A 16,287-nucleotide genomic window follows, 5' to 3' on the forward strand; every position below is an offset into this window, starting at 1 on the left:
GCTTGGGTTTAACTGAGCCACCTGCTAACATACTACATGCTAGGAATCTGCTTTTTAGAAAGCATTGCTATTCTTTTCACTTTTTTGTTTTGAGCTCATAAATTTGATCAACAAGCTTGCAAACTGGATACAACATAAATATATTTCATTTTTTTTATACAGTGTGCTAAGCAGATTTTTTTTCTTGGAGCATGGCTAATTTGATAAGTGTCATTCAGAAGGTCTGTTGCTATTATTTGTTTGATGATTTCTTTGTTTCAGTCTGCTTGGGTTTAACTTTGAGCCACCTTCTAAAGTACTACATGCTAGGAATATAGAGAGAATAAGGCTTATATTTTTACACATGTACAAGAAGATTTTGGTCTAGAGAAGGAAACTGTAAACACCTAGCTGTAGCACGGTATGATCAGTGCCAGGATGGATGACAAGGGTGTTGGTAGAAATTTCATCTTTCACAAAAGTAGTATTTGAACTTGATCTTGGAAATATTGGAAGATGAGTGGGTTCACCAGATAGAGACCAGATGACACTTCTTTCCATATTTTTATAAGACAGTATATAGCAGAGGTTCTCAGCCCATCCACCGCACGGCTCTATGATGGTGATGAGGCTTGGTCATCACCATGGCCATCCCTCTCCATGCCAGGATGGGAGAACAAAACCAGCACCATCAGCAGCTAATGACTCCATCTTTTTAATGACTCTCCATTCTCCAGCTTTGTGAATCATGGCTGGTCTGGGCGAAGAGGAAAAAGGAGAGAAATTGAAAAGGAGCTCACCCCACCCCCACCCCCACCCCAAAAGAATTATTTTTTACAATAAACCCTTCGTTAACTGGAACGTTTAGATAGCTAATGTTGTCAGCCCTTGCTTCTAGTGCAAGAGACAATGACAAATAACTGCTCCTAAGTATTTATTAAGAAGAGCAAAATCTTCTGGGATCCTGATGGAGCCAGGGTACCTTCCTCAGCCATTTTCTGCAGCAGCACTGGGGCCCAGTGACAAATGCTGTTCATAAAGCATGACTCTGATGTCACTTGGTATTCCAAATATCCAGGAAAGACGTAAGGACCATCAATGAACTGTGCTTAGGCAGGGAGGGAAACAAATGTGTTTATGTACATATATATATTAAATATATAGAGATTATAATATGTGTATTATGTGTTATATATAATATTTAGAATTCTTCCTAAATATGTGTATATTATATATTGTGTATATGTATTATATATCTAAGAGGAATAGATATTATGTACTATATATTTGGAATACTTCCTAAATATGTATTTTTGTATATATTCCTAAATATATATATATTTAGGAAGAATTCCAACTATTACATAATACGTATAAAACATTTTATGTTTTATATATATATATATATATATATATATATATATATATATATATATGAAGAATTCCAATAAGGATTCCAACAACAACGGGGGGAAAAGTATCATTTAACCATAAAATACACTAATCAAATAATTGAATTAAGTGAAAATTTTGTACCTTTTCCATGCATATCATTATACTAAGGTTACTTAACACACTACCTCATTATCTAGAGGTAATTGAGGTTTTATCATGTAAATATGCAACATTAAACCACTAATGCAGCCCTTGAAAATTACCTTAATTGGAAAAAAAAGTTTTCATTATCTGGGAATCATTACTGACTGACAGATTTCTGATTGCCCTCAAATTTCCCACTACCTTTTTCCTGGCCAGAGCTTCTGCTTCTGGAATTAAGGCTTTTGGAGTAATGGTGACAGAGTGAAAGGAATATAAGAAAAATTGACAGAATCATTACTATGATAGTTATATTAATGGACAAACTTGAAAAGACTCAGAATAAACTGCAGGGCTCATACTACAATAAATAAAGTACCAGTCGTTTTGATAAGCACACAGCTTTAAAGCTAAACGAGTCTGGAAACAGACCCACAACTTCTGAGCAGAGGATGTACACCAGGCACTGTGCTCGGTGCTTCTATTAATATTGTCTTACTTGAGCCTCACAGCAACTCTGGGAGAGAGCTGGCAGCAGGATATTACGGATATAAAGAGCATGAATTTTGGAAATCAGAACTGGACTCAAATTTTGGCTTTGTCACCTACTTTGGCAAGTCTCTAAAATTTCTGATCCTCAGTTGTTTCATGTCTAAGATAGAGATAATTGCCAACCTCTAAGACTGAATGGTAATGTAAATGAGATCATTTGTTTTGAAAAGTCATTTTTTTCGTGTGTGTTTCTTTCCCTCCGACCCTTAGTCTGGCGCTCTTTTCCACTACATCTCTTCTTGTGTTCAACTGAAAATTCAGATATTTCTTTGAACCGTGGTAAAGCCATATTTCCCCCGTCTTAAGTTAGCACAATTGATTTCTTCTGGAGCCTTAATGTAGGGCATTCCATTTATCCCTCCTCATAAATGGGATCATTTTTATGTCAGCGTGGCCTTTCAGCCTGTGGAGGGAATTTTGAATTTTGCATTGGCCTATTACCATACTAAATACCTTCACAGCTTTATGTCATTGAAAAATCTGATAAACATTCCTCTTATGTCTATTTTGAGGCCATTAATGAAAATCTGGAATAGAGCAGAATCCAGGGACAGAGCCCTGTGGCATTCAATCAGTGGTCCCGCTACAGGCTGTGACAGAGTCATTCATCAAGCCTCTTGGGTGTAGATGTACAACCAGCTGTGATTCCACTTATTTTTTTTCTCGCGTAGAGCTCCCCATTGTATAGGTACTGAAAGTCTTCATCGAGTGCTTTGTTGGAATCAGAGACACTATATCTATGGCATTCTCCTGGTCTGTCAACCTCATACTAATAGCTCTGTCAAAAAAAAAGAAATTAATATAGTTTATCAAAAACTCATTTTTTATGAGACCACTGAAGTTTGTAAAGAAGAATGGCTGATGGCACCGGGGTTGTTGCCAGAGAAAAGGCATCTGTCCAGTTGCTGAGCTGTTTCTGGTTGTGGCATTGATGTGACACTGATGAATGAACCAAGTTTCAGGGGTAGGCTCAGCCCTTCCGGTGCAGAAACTGGACTTAAAACACTGAATGGGGTCCCATTTATTGGGACTCATTGTATGCCAGGCACTGTGATAAGTGCTTTTCGTATATCTCATTTAATGCAGACACTATAGTAGTGTACGAGAACATACTGTTTTTAACCCCATGATTTTGAATGAATTACGTAGGTGAAGCCGAGAGAGTTTAAATAATTGGCCCGAAGTCATATATACTAGTAAGTGTCAGAGTCAAGGCTCACACCCGTCACTCTAACACTAAGCCCTGCTCTTAATCACTGCGCCTCCAGAGCAGGTTCTTTTGCCTCAGTGGTGCTGAATTTATTGACAAGAGAAGAGCGTATCAAAATTCCCAATCTGTCAATGAAGGGTGACCAAAGCTCCCCCACCCCCCATCTTCAACTGTTCCTTTCCTGGCACTGGCTACCGAGGAGATTGACTCTGTGATTACTGCTTCCTGATTCACGTGCTGTTGGAAGAAAGGCAATTTTGAGGGGTGTCTCATTTGGATCAAGACAAGGACCAGTGAAACAGCAGCCGCCCAATGGCAGAGCACACCTCTTAAGTCCTCAAAGAGTGTACTTACTCCAGATTCAAGCTCGCTCTCCCGTCAGTACTGCCAAGGCTCGGCTTGCTAATTGTCTTTTATCTGTTGTTTCATTGCTTGAATCTGCCCTCTACTCTTGCTTCCATGCTCACCCCACCCTGACACATACCTTCTTTGTTTAGTTGGGTTTCAGTGTCACTGATTAAACGATAGTCAAATTGCCAGTCTATTATTCTATTGGCTCTTTCTGGGCCAGAAAGTCATTCTGTCTCCATTCTCTCTGTTGGTGTGATTAGTTTGGTGCTTAGAAGGCCGCCTTATGCCCTCGTGCCTGAGGGAATCTCATTATCACTGCCTGTTCTTACCCCTACAGAACCCATGCTGGCTCCTAGGGGTCACTACACTCTTGACAAACATTCACAAACCGTTTGCTGGAAGCATTTAGAAAGCATAAACATTTTTACCAGAGTGTCAGAGCTAGGAGGATTAAGACTTAAAATATAGATGTGGGGAAGTCATAGGTACTAATTTATTGTATACATATAACAAAGAATGTCCAAGAATAGCCTACTCACCCATTAGCCTATAGTTAAACAACACTAGGCACTCAGAGCAAAGCTTCATTTTGGGTCACGTTTCCCTTGAAACATGCTGGACACCTTCTCGTTTACGTGTTGCTCACCCTTTAGTCCAGCTAGTAAAAGGTACATTCCAGGAGGACAGTAGTTTCTGTCTGGAGCAGCCTGAATTATAGCCTTCAGGAATGGCCTTACTTATTCTACACTTGTTGAATACTGAGTGCTTTCTCACAGTATTATTCATTTTTAACAGCTTTATTGCAATATAATTACAGATCATAAAAATCACCCATTTTAAGTATCCAGTTCAGTGAGTTTTAGTAAATTTATGCAGTTGTCCAACCATCCATGCAACCCAGTTTTATAACATTTCCATCACCCTGAAAAGTTCCCTGATGGCCTTTGCAGTCAATCTTCACTCCCATTCCTACCCCAGGCAATCTAGCCTAGGCACCCATTCACCTGATCTGCTTTCTTCTGATATGGTTTTATATTTTCTAGAGACGTCATATAAATGGAATCACACAACATGTAATCGTACGTGTCTAGCATAATGTTTCTGAGCAATGCTGTAGCGTATATCTGTAGTCCCTTTTATTACTAAATAGTATTCCATTGCATTGAAAATAATACATTTTACTTAGTATCTATTCACCAGCTGATTAAACTGTAGTCAAATTGCTAGTCTATTGTTTCTGGCATTTGGATTATTCCCCGTTTTCAACTATTACGAATAATGCTGTTTGAACATCCATTTACAAATCTTTTTGTGGCTATATGTTTTTATTTCTCTTGAGCTGCTACCTAGGAGTGGACTTGCTGGGTCATAGGGTAAGAAACTGGGTCATAATGTGCGATATTGGCAGTTCTCCAAAAAATGGATCTACCGTTTTACGTTTTCACTAGCAAAATGAGGGTTGCAGTTTTTCCACATCCTCACCAGCACTTGGTATTGTCTTTCTCACTTTAGCCATTCTAATGGGTATATAGTGATTCCCAGTTTTATTCTGTTATGTGATGATTCTCCAGGAGATAAGGAAGCAGGTACGGATGGAGGTGAGGAAACAATGGGAAAAGGGGATTATGAAAAAAACCTGTCTCTTATTATCATCCTGCTTCCTCATCTTGAGCCTGTCCTTGGGACTAACATCTGCCTTCCTTAGAAATACTTTTTTAAGCCCTTAACATCCTTTTTCCCTCCACACCTGGGCTGAAATACCATAATGCCCAATTTTAAAGCCCAGTAATAGCTTACTAGGCTAAGTAAAATCCATGGATGCATTTTTTTAAAGTTACATTTTAGCTTGTTTCAGATAGATTTTTACCTCCTCCCACACCAAATTCTTTTATCAGAGTTGCTGACAAGAAACAGAACTGACTTGTTTGAATTCATTGCCTTTTCCCCTATTCAACCCTCTGATGAAAGGTGTTACATGCCGTTAAAGTAGCTAAACAGCACAAAGGAGGCCATTTATAATCCCCAAATTGAATAATCCAGCCGTCACTTAACCTAGGACTGTCTCTGGAGATTCAATTTGTCTTAAAGCTTCTCTTTACAAATATATGTGTATTTACATATTTTACATATTTCAGTTTAATTTATATGTGGACATGTGTTAATATTGAATTTTGTTAAATATAATTTTATTTATGAGACTGAGAACATCAATCATACACTACTATAATAGATCATAAGTTTTTTGGTGTTTTTTTTTTTTAACTTTTATTTATTTAAATGTGTTTTTCCAGGGCCCATCAGCTCCAAGTCAAGTAGTTGTTTCAATCAAGTAGCTGTGGAGGGCAGCAGCTCACAGTGGCCCAAGTGGGGATCGAACTGGCGACATTGTTATTAAGAGCACCGCCTCTAACCAACCGAGCTGACCAGCTGCCCCAATAGATCATAAGTTTTCAGATCTCAAAAACTGAAAGGAAATAAGTTGAGAAATACCCTCAATAGATAAATACCCTGCATGGTTTGCAAAATAAGCAAAACTTTGTCCTCTCTACTTCTTAAGATGCAGAGCATCCTTATGTAGTAATAATACTGCAAAGAGATTTGCAGATTTCAAATGCTATTTATTAGCCCATAATCATGTCTCCGAGAATAACTTGAGATGTGGGATATGTCACATATTTCCCACTTTCTTTTGTAACAGAATTTTCCTTCCGTAATCCCCATGACTGGGTTATTGAGCAATGCAAACCAAATTTCTCCTGTGAAAACCCAAATTTGCAGCAAGCTGTACTTAAAAGTAACTTACAGGGAAATTAGTTAGGAACTGATTGGTTTGTTTGTTTGTATTTTTTTTAATCTTCTGGAGTAATGTTTATGTGAAAATATAATCAGAAAATTAGTACCTTCATCAAGAGGTAATTCAGAGAGCTTCACAAATAAACCTGAGATTCTCCTTGATTACAAAAGGCTTTCTACCTCCAGAACCCTTAAATGCGCAGAGGCAATTATACCATTAAGGTCTCTTCCCCATGCAAGGATCATCTCATTTCCTCATAATTAGCATTTCCTATTTATTGAAACAGACTATATTCAGAAAACACACACACACCCCTGCCTCCTCTCACTTACTCTCTCCCCCTTTTCCACTGCCCCTTGCTCTCTCTGGACCTATATTTTTTGTTTTTGTTTCCTTCCCATAGGTTAACACAGTTGCATTTTGTTGGCATGTCATACAAACTGTTATTTGCTTTGAAAGGTAAGAAGGAAAAGGAAATTTGGAAAACCTAGTCAGAGGAATTTTTTTTCCTTGCATGAAGTGTTAGAGGTAAAGGAAAGGAGATACAGATGGTGGTAGGTAAGGAAGTTTTACATCACCCATGGCAAGACTGTGTAAACGAATTGAGGTGCTAACGCTCAGAAGGAATGGAAAAGCGTTGAGAGTAGGAAGGGAAGGAAATAGGATGTGGGTGTTCTCTTCCTTTCCTCTTTGCCTTTCAAAGACTCTCCCCCACTTCCTTGGTTGTCTACTGTGTAAGGGATGAGATCTGATGTTCCAGGGTGTCCCTTGAAGGTGTACTTGTGTGCTAGATGTTGTGAGGGTCCCCAGGATCCAATGTCATTGTATCTGACATATACAGAGCTTGTAGTCTGGATGAATGCTAGAGAACTTCAGAGAAAAAGAGGTTGTTGTCATCCAAGGTGAGCAAGGAAGGCTTTAGGTGGATCTTGGTTTCATCCTTGCAAGAATCTAATGAAAAGGAGGGAAAAGACATTCTAGAATACGCAGAGGTATTGTGTGGGCGAAAGAGATGTACATGGCACAGTTGAAGACATGGAGGAGATTTGGCTGGAATTAAAGACATTTTAGATAAAAGGAGAGAGAGCTGGAAAGGCATGGTTCTTGGTCTAATACCTACCCAGAGATAGCCATGATAGCACATTTAAATAAAACAAAAATAATATTTAAAATTTTGCTGTTAGGGTTATTCAAGGATAGAGTAAGAAAGGTTTAAGTTTCTGTTACACTAAAAAGAGAAATAATGCCATAGTTCAGTGCTTTATAATTTCCAGAGCAGCTTCCTAATCATTCTTATTGAAGCTACAGAAATCTCTTTTAGTCTTAGAAGGCTGTGTAGACATATATATTTATATAGATAGATGAATAGATGTTAGGTAGTGGGTGGGTGGATGGATGGATGGATAATAGATAGAAGTATCTGCACACACATATTTTTTCATATTTTTCCACCTACTGGATAGAGAGCCCAAGAGGACTGAATATATTTTTCTTTATGACTCACAAATTCATAGCATAGTGGTTATGTGGGAAAGACACTCAGTAAATGTTTGTTTATTGTCCCTTTAATATCACAACTCAAAGCTGTTAAAAGACCACTCAGAAGAGTCAGAGGAAGAACCAAATATCATGATTTTCTGCTTCAGGTCCTTCTGTCCACCATACTATTACCAGACATAGATTATTACAGTCCAAGAAATAAGAGAGAAAATGTCACAGTCAAAAATCAGATGCAAGTTCAAATGAGGCTTTCTGGAATTGCGGGAGTTGAAATTGGATGACACATAGGCACTTTTGCTTTGATGCTCTCCGGGGGAAAGTGTTTAGAAATTATAAGCAGGAAAGGGGGAAAATCCTTCACATTTCATTGCAATTTTAGTTCTGCAGATGTGAACAAAGCAAATAAACTCCCACCTCAACTTCCCTTCTGGACATTTAAGACCACCAGAGCTCCTCAGAACACTTGCAGTTTTGTTGGAAGAAGCCACTTTGAAGTTAGAGGAGCCCTCCGGATGTGTACGGAAGCTGCTGTCCTTAGTTAGCAAATATCTAGGAAAGAAAAGGGGCAACAGTCTGCCCCTTAAAAATGGAAAGGGGATTCCGAATGCAGGACAAACCTGCTTCATCCTCAATACCATTTAAATAAAAGTAAAATAAAAATCTCTCCCTAAACAAAAACCCAGAATAAAAAGGATGCAGTCCCCTGGCGGTGATAACTAGATTCACTCGTGTGCTAAGTAGTGCTGCCTGTGAAATCCCTGGAGGATTCCAGCTACATGTGTTATTTCACGTCTGTCAGCTAAATCTGAACTCCGGAATATGACAAATGCAAAATGTGACACTGAGGAAGATTATGTGCATTTGCGATTTTCCCTGGAGGACTTGGTCCAGCCGGCAATAAATGGATTGAGATTTCATGCGGAACGTGGAGACAGAGTGTCGCTACATGACTTTTCTTCATGAGTCATGTGCATTCTTGCAGTTTTCTTTGGTGTTTTTCATTGTGTTTATGCATACATGGCAATGAAAATGGAAATTGTAGCGGATAGGACTTTTTTAAGGACATGGAATGTTTGATATCCAGAAAAAGAAGCACAAACTAAATTTCCAACAAAAAGGGAAACGGTTAGTGAATTACGACATGCTTCTCTAAAGTGATAATATGGTAATATGGAGTTACTTAAAATGTCTACTAAGAGTTAAATACGTAGCTAAGTTCCTTAACTTTAATAATGGGTGAAAAAATGAAGGTGAAAATTGTACTTACATTCTGGCCACCACAAAACATAATCATGGGGACAAAGTGAAAGGAAATAAGCCTAAATGCTACTAGCCTCTGGAGAACTTGTTCTCCTATTTGTTTTCTGTATTTTTTGTCTCTACAATGGGAGAACGGTATTGTTATTTTAATCAAAACATTAATTTTTTTTTAAAAGCAGATAAAGAGAAAAAAATGTTTGATTCACATCATGTTAAATTTAACAGGTTTAATTTATATTACATTAAATTTAAGAAGGAAAAACAAGTCTAAGTTGACTGACTTGCAGTGTTGCTGTGACATGTATTCTGAGGTGAGCGATTCAGTGCAAGGATGTCATGATATTGTCTGGCAGAATTCCCACAGCTAAACCCAGAAACATAAATGGCAGTGACATAATATTATAGCATTGTCACTCAGCACAGTTATTCTATTGCCGGGATTTTTGATGTGGTTTCTGAAGTTGTCCTGTTTAATTGAAAGTGGGGAGAATTCCTAGAGACAGCTGCTATGATGGATGATACCAATATGAGGCAGGCCTGTGTTCTTTCAACAATATTCCTTGCCTTTGACCCACATTTCTCATGATAGGTGTCTTAAAAACCATTAAGAAAACATGCAATACCTTTTATTTCTTATCTGTTGGAACCACATCCTTCTGCTCATGTGTATAATAATTTTTTCTTAGTTAATGATTTGACAATGTAGTTATTTGTGCCCAATCCCTCTAAGTTTCTCCTTTGAATCCTCCAAATAATTTGTGGCAGAAACTCAATATTGTTTCTTTGAATTGAACTGAATTGTGTCAATATCTTAGAATAACTGAATCTCCAATATATTACCATTATTTTAGTCTTACTCCCTTGGGTTCCTTGTAGATGCACTTAGCTTTCACCTAAGCAATAATGAAAAATGTACAGAGTTTTTCTCTACCACAGTTACCATTGCTCTGGCTTTTTGAACACTACTAAAGGTTTATAAACTGACTGGTCATCAGCTATGGTGCTTGGGATGGTAGGATTCCACTACTTCCCTATCTGCTTACAACAATAATCAGCTGTTAAGCTGTTCTCTGTCAAGGCAAACCCAATTGCTTTTGGACTTGACTTTCCTATAATGACTATCTTTCTTTGGAATATTCTCTGCTATTGTCTTGCTGATTGGATTTCATATTGTCAGTTTTGGGGGTTTTGAAGCCAAATGTCACCCTCCCTTCCACTCTAGTATTAGCCACCTTGGATTGATTTAGGGTTGATGAGGACTTCCTGTTCTTTGTCTATACAGATTTCCCCCAATATCTGAAAGTAGAGCGTTCCCAGGAAATGGCTTAAAGCAAAGAAGAATTTACCTTAGGACACGTTTTTGCTAACGGATGCACAAAATAATGAAGACAAAGCACAGATGCTCACAGACACAGGTCAAGGCTATGGCGGCTTGATGCTGAGATGCCGAGTGTGGTTCCCAGGGAAGGAGCTTGGTGGGGTCACTCTAGCTGCTCATGGCGCACCTGCCTCTATAACATCTCTGTGCAAAACAAACACTGAATGCTATTTTCGATTTTCGCCTTTTTTATTTTTATTTTTGTAAAAGCGAAAATCCCCTTCAGGTTTCTTTCAGTTAGCAAAAACAGGTACTAATGTAGATCTTTCGTAAGAGCAAAGTAGCGTAAAGCAAACTCGAAAAGTGAGGGTATCTGTATATGCATTTCACAGGGAATTCTGTGAGGTAACTGCCTGAGCTCTTTTGGTCTGGCTTTGACACGGCTATAAGCCTCGTCCAAAACTGAAGCTGTCTTATTTTAATGTTTTTCAGCTAGTCAAGACCCAGTATAAATGTTTTGAACATGACAACTCATAAAGCCCCATCTTAAGATGCATCTCGTGATGGTATAACCGATAGTGTAGCTAAGGTGCAGAGGTTAATAACCAAGAAGAAGAGCACGGTAGGTGGTAAAGAGCAGGCTAAGAATCGGGTGCGACAATGTGACATATAGATGATGGATCACAGAATTGTACACCTGAAACCTATGGAACTTTACTAACCATTGTCACCCCAATAAACTTTAATTAGAAAAACAAAACAAAACAAAAGAATCAGGTGTGAACACGAGCCAGGATACCTCTTAGCGATGTGACCACAGACAAGTTACTCAGGATTTCTGAGTTTTGCGTCTCTAAAATGGGAATGATAATGTTATTTTAAGAATTAAATGAGACATTTATACACATATACCATGTTTCCTCGAAAATAAGACCTAGCCAATCAGCGCTAATGCATCTTTTTGAGCAAAAATTAATATAAGACCCGGTTTTATTTTACTATAAGACCAGGTCTATAATATAATATAATATAATATAATATAATATAATATAATATAATATAATATAATATAATATAATACTGAATCTTATATTAATTTTTGCTCCAAAAGACACATTAGAACTGATTGTCCGGCTAAGTTTTATTTTCGGGGAAACACAGTATAATGCACTTAGCTCAGTTTCTAGCACAACGAGAACATAGTAAATGTTCAATAAATGATAGTTATCCGATTACTTTCTTCTGTGATTTGGGATCATTTCTGATAAATAAGGAGATCTATCCAAATGTTCTTGATGTGAGTTATCGTTCTTTGTTAATTTGTTCTATCTCTCTGTCCGTCTATCTAATCATCCATCCTCTTCTGGGCAGTTCTTTGGAGGAGGCAGGTATGGAGCTCCAGTGTAGAAGAATGGCTCAGCTTACCTCCTGTCGGAGACTAACTGGTGTACATGGAAGAATAGTATACATTCTTTGAGATTCGGTCTAGTATTAAACAAATAGCTAGAAACCAGATCCATTTCTACCAGTACATGTCACTTCAATGAGGGCTTTTCCAAGGTTAGCTACATCTCTTCATGCAAGGTGCCAGTGAATTTTTTTGACATGATTAATTGTAAAAATTATTAAGTCCCTTTTTTTCTGGATCAGGATTTCCATGCATCCTTTGAGTCCATTAGCTGGAATAAGCACATGACGAAGGTTGCATCTCTTATGTGCCAAGCACCGTGCTGGTTATTCTCACAATTTCACTCATCATCTTCCCAACATTTGATATTGTCATTAAGTTCCTCACTTTATAGGTGAGAAAACTGAAACCAAACGAGTCAGGTAACTTGCCCACAATTGAGTTGTGGGAATAAACCCAAAGCAGCAATGGAGGTTCTACCAGCTCGATTTTACCACAGTTATTTGTTGTTTAGTGTCAGTTATTCTCAAAATAATTTTAAATGTCTGTATTACTATGAAAACGTTTCTTAGCAGGACTCGGGGCTCCAAGCTAGCACCATCAGCATCAGATCCCATTACCTACTGGGAAAAAGCCAGTGGGGTTTTATGGGAAATATTCATATCCAGTAAAAGCCTTTGGCAAAGTAATTGAGAATAAGAGTAAGGGAGAATAATAAAATGTAGTGTTTTTAGACTTACAAAATACATTTGAAAAGGTTAATGTATTTTTCTGAGATGGGGGAATTCTTTGATCTTGAGGCTTTAAAAAAAAAAGAAACAAACGTGGGACTATAAAGGCATTTCTCTGGATCATGCAAACAATGTTGGTTGCCTGCAAGTAAACAGCAATGGAACCACACTTACTTAGCATGTTGTCAATCATCTGAAAGAAGGAGTGTATGGTGAAATTCCCAGATTTGCAAAAACTGCCAAGCTCCTCCAGATAGTGAAATGCCAAGCTGACTAATACAAGGGCAGAAAGGTAATACGGGGCTATAGGAGTGAGCGGGGGGATGGCAGATTGGCTTCTGCATGGACAACTGTAAGACAAGGAATTTAGGGAGAAATAATTCAAACCGTCCTTCCAAGATTAAAGGGCTTTGAACTATCAGCTATAGCAAAATTAAGAGATTTTTACTGTCGGTGTACATTTTTCTCCATAGTTACTCCTACCGTGGGTAAAAGGCCAGCCAGAAATCAGGAGTGCTTAGAAAGGGCATTTAAAAGAGGGATTAAAAGCAGAAAATAGTATCCTGCTCCAATGTAAAGCCAGATTCACTTATACCTGCAATATTATGAGCAACTTGTTCAACAAACATTAAGCAGTTGTGCTAGGGTGGGAGAAGATACAGAGAAAGTCAACGGAAATGATCTGTGGGAAAGAGGACCTGCTTTATGAAAACAAACTGCAAAGATTAGGATTCATCAGCCTGGGAGGATGAAGGTTTATAAAATCGTTGGGATATGGTGCATGGGGACATTCTAGTTTAAATGCTATTTTGAAATCTAAATAAATTTAGGCAGAAAACCCAATAAGCTAATTGACAAATAAGCAAATAAAAATCCAAGCTAGCACAGGATGAAACGCCTAAAGAAATGCCCATCCCTTCCTTTTAAAATTTGGAAAGAGAAAAAAAATGTTTTAAATAAAACATTTACACAATGGGTACTTTGGGAACTCATTACCCAACAAGAGTTGTTATATTCTGGAACTACACATGGGCAGAGAAGAGGTAAATACATTTCTTATGAATGGATTTATATGTTGTTTTAAAAAGTTGGTGATATTTGGAGATGTTTGCAGTTTACCTTGGGGTAGAACAAGCTTTGAAACAACAAACCTGATTCAAATTCCAGAGCCTCCATGCACTAGCTCTTGGATAGGCACCTTCGCCACTCTGAACCTCTGTCTCATCTGTAAAGTGAGAAGAACCCCTTCGAGATAAGGATGCTGGGAGGATTGAAAGGGGCAGCCTTTGTAAAGCTCCAGGAAGGGGTGGGGACTGAGGCTCTTTTCAAATGTTGATTCCCTTTGCAGCACTGTGAGACTCAAAATCCCATCCTGGGGAGACTCTGAGTCTCCCCCAAGTAGAAACTGCTTGATTATAACCCTACTCTGCTACTTTTATCTATATTAACATTTATTCTTTCATATTCATTGAGTCCCTATTATTTCAAGTGTTGCTTTAGGCATTTGGGAAATAAGTGATGTATACCAGGGCCCTGCTCTCAGGAAGCTTACCTGAGAAAGGCACACCAACACTAAACTTGTAAATAAAGTTATTTCAGAAAATGATGAAAAGAACATAGGGTAGAGCGCGAGCGGGTTGCGGGCACAGTTCTTTCACTGAGGCGGGGACAGGGTGGAGGGCAGGCCTTTCTGAGGAGACAACACTTGTGCAGTCTGGAGGGACAAGAAGGCATCATTTGAAGATCTCAGGGGGAGCATTCTAGGCAGATGGACAAACGGGGTGAGGCCCCAAGGCGAGAATAAGCAGACGGCTAGTGTGACTGAGTCTCCTGAATGAAGGGGAGAGAGGCAGGGACACAGTGACAGACAGCAACCAGCCGTGTTGGGCCTTGAGGCCAGGTTAGGACTCCGATTTTATTCTAAGAGCAATAGCAAGCTACGGGAGAGTTCGGATGGTGAGGGCTAAGGCTCAGCTTGTACTTAGTAAAAGGTCTTGCGGCTGCTGGGTAGAGAATGGGACTCTAGGGCTGCTTGAGTAAAAGCACTGTCTCTGCTTTCTCTCCCTAACCCCACTACTTTGCCCCTTGAGACTTTCTCCATGTTACTCCCTTCTCCCTGGACTTGAAGGGCCACACTGATTTCCTACCACATTCCATGGTGCAGAGATAAACTGCACAAATCTCTTTTCATTCCTTCATCTTTTAGTACATACAAAAATTACTTATCTCAAATGAAATATTTAACCTAAATATATGTCGTTTCAGGTTTTAAAAATCAGTTTGATTGGCCACAGGAAACGTATTTTGGCATCTCTGGGAGACAGGCTGCACGAGGACCCACCACAGAAGCCCCCTCGGTCCATCACCCTCAGGGTAAGTGCTCAGCACATTCATGGCGTTCTGTACTCTTACCCCCAAATTTATTTTGGGCAATACAATGAAATGACTGAAGCGTTGGGTCAGGAAGTACAGGCTGTTTTCCACATAGCTTACCTAAGCCGTGTAAGAGAACAATCTCACTTTTGGTTGTGTTTTATAAAACAAGATTTTTTTTCCCTCCATTGGTTAAATATATATTTTTGAGATTTAGATACACATCTGACAAACCACCACCTTTAAAGAGCCACTCCCGCTACTGCCATCCCACGCTCCCATCTACACCAGGAGAGAGGAAATGAGTTTTCTGTGAAACTCCTCAAACCCACAGAAAGAAAACCGATCAGGGACTACAGTTAAGTAAAGATCAATTTAAAATTAACCTTGGGGTCTTCTGTTTTTTAAGAAAGTAAAAATTTCCCAGATTTACTCACTTCATAAATTAAGAATAGAGAATCTAGAATTTTATTTAATAAACTCTTTCAGCTAGATTTTAGAATTATGGGGTGGCAACACTAGAGAGAAACCCTAGATGAGGGAGAGAGAAACCCTAGATGAGGGAGAAAGAACGAAAGTGGAAGGGGAAGGAAGGCAAGAGCAGAGAGAAGGAGAAAATGCGAGAGATGATTGCCAGGCAGAATGGAATGGGGAGGTGTAGCCAACAGTCGCTGGGTTTCGTGAGGCGGAAAGAAACTTTCTAAAATTCATCAAAAAGCTGAGATCTCCATGACCGTTGGAGACTTTCAACTCTGTTCTCTTTATTCAGCCCTGCACTTGCTTGCTTCTGATTCCCTTTCTGCAACTGTCAGAAAAGGTCATGATAATAAATGATGAACACCACCAGCATGGCACTTAGCCGTAACTGCCAGCAATGAAATGCAGTAGAATGTCTCGTATCAGTGAACTTGAGCAAACAACATAACCACTGTAAGCGTAGCAGAGGGTCGGGCAGGAGAGGAGCTATTAAGATTTGAGTCTGATTCAGTTTTAAGGAAGGAAATGCACTAAGATTTCAGGAAATGTAAGAGAATTGGCTCCAGGATGGAACCCTAAGGGAAATTGATTATTGGGGCAATTGGGATACACTGGGACATTTGGAGGCTAGTTGAGGGTGTTGGGAGTAATAAAGTAGAATAGGACCTATTTTTCTCTCTCAATAAGAGGAGCTTCAAATAAATTGGGAGGAAAATGAGGCTGAAAATGGATTATTATTTTGCCTTCATTTTGCTACACGAAAGGGGAGAAAGCTATAGCTACCATCAGTGTAAGCAT

General features: G+C 38.9%; 1 protein-coding gene across 22 annotated transcripts in view; it reads left to right on the top strand.

Moving 5' to 3' along the window:
* Positions 1 to 16,287, top strand: part of ANKS1B (ankyrin repeat and sterile alpha motif domain containing 1B) — an 895,010-nt gene that overhangs the window by 790,993 nt on the left and 87,730 nt on the right. For all 22 annotated transcript variants that reach the window (XR_012494067.2, XM_074326201.2, XM_074326199.2 and 19 more), the window contains one exon: positions 14,905 to 15,012. Coding sequence is in view for 21 of the 22 variants with exons in the window: in XM_074326201.2 (XP_074182302.2) it covers positions 14,905 to 15,012 (108 nt within the window). In the remaining variant the exon portion in view is untranslated. The remainder of the gene's footprint in view (positions 1 to 14,904; positions 15,013 to 16,287) is intronic.

Source organism: Rhinolophus sinicus, chromosome 1 (assembly GCF_057876585.1).
Source record: "Rhinolophus sinicus isolate RSI-liver-muscle chromosome 1, RSI-T2T, whole genome shotgun sequence".
Taxonomy (NCBI): domain Eukaryota; kingdom Metazoa; phylum Chordata; class Mammalia; order Chiroptera; family Rhinolophidae; genus Rhinolophus; species Rhinolophus sinicus.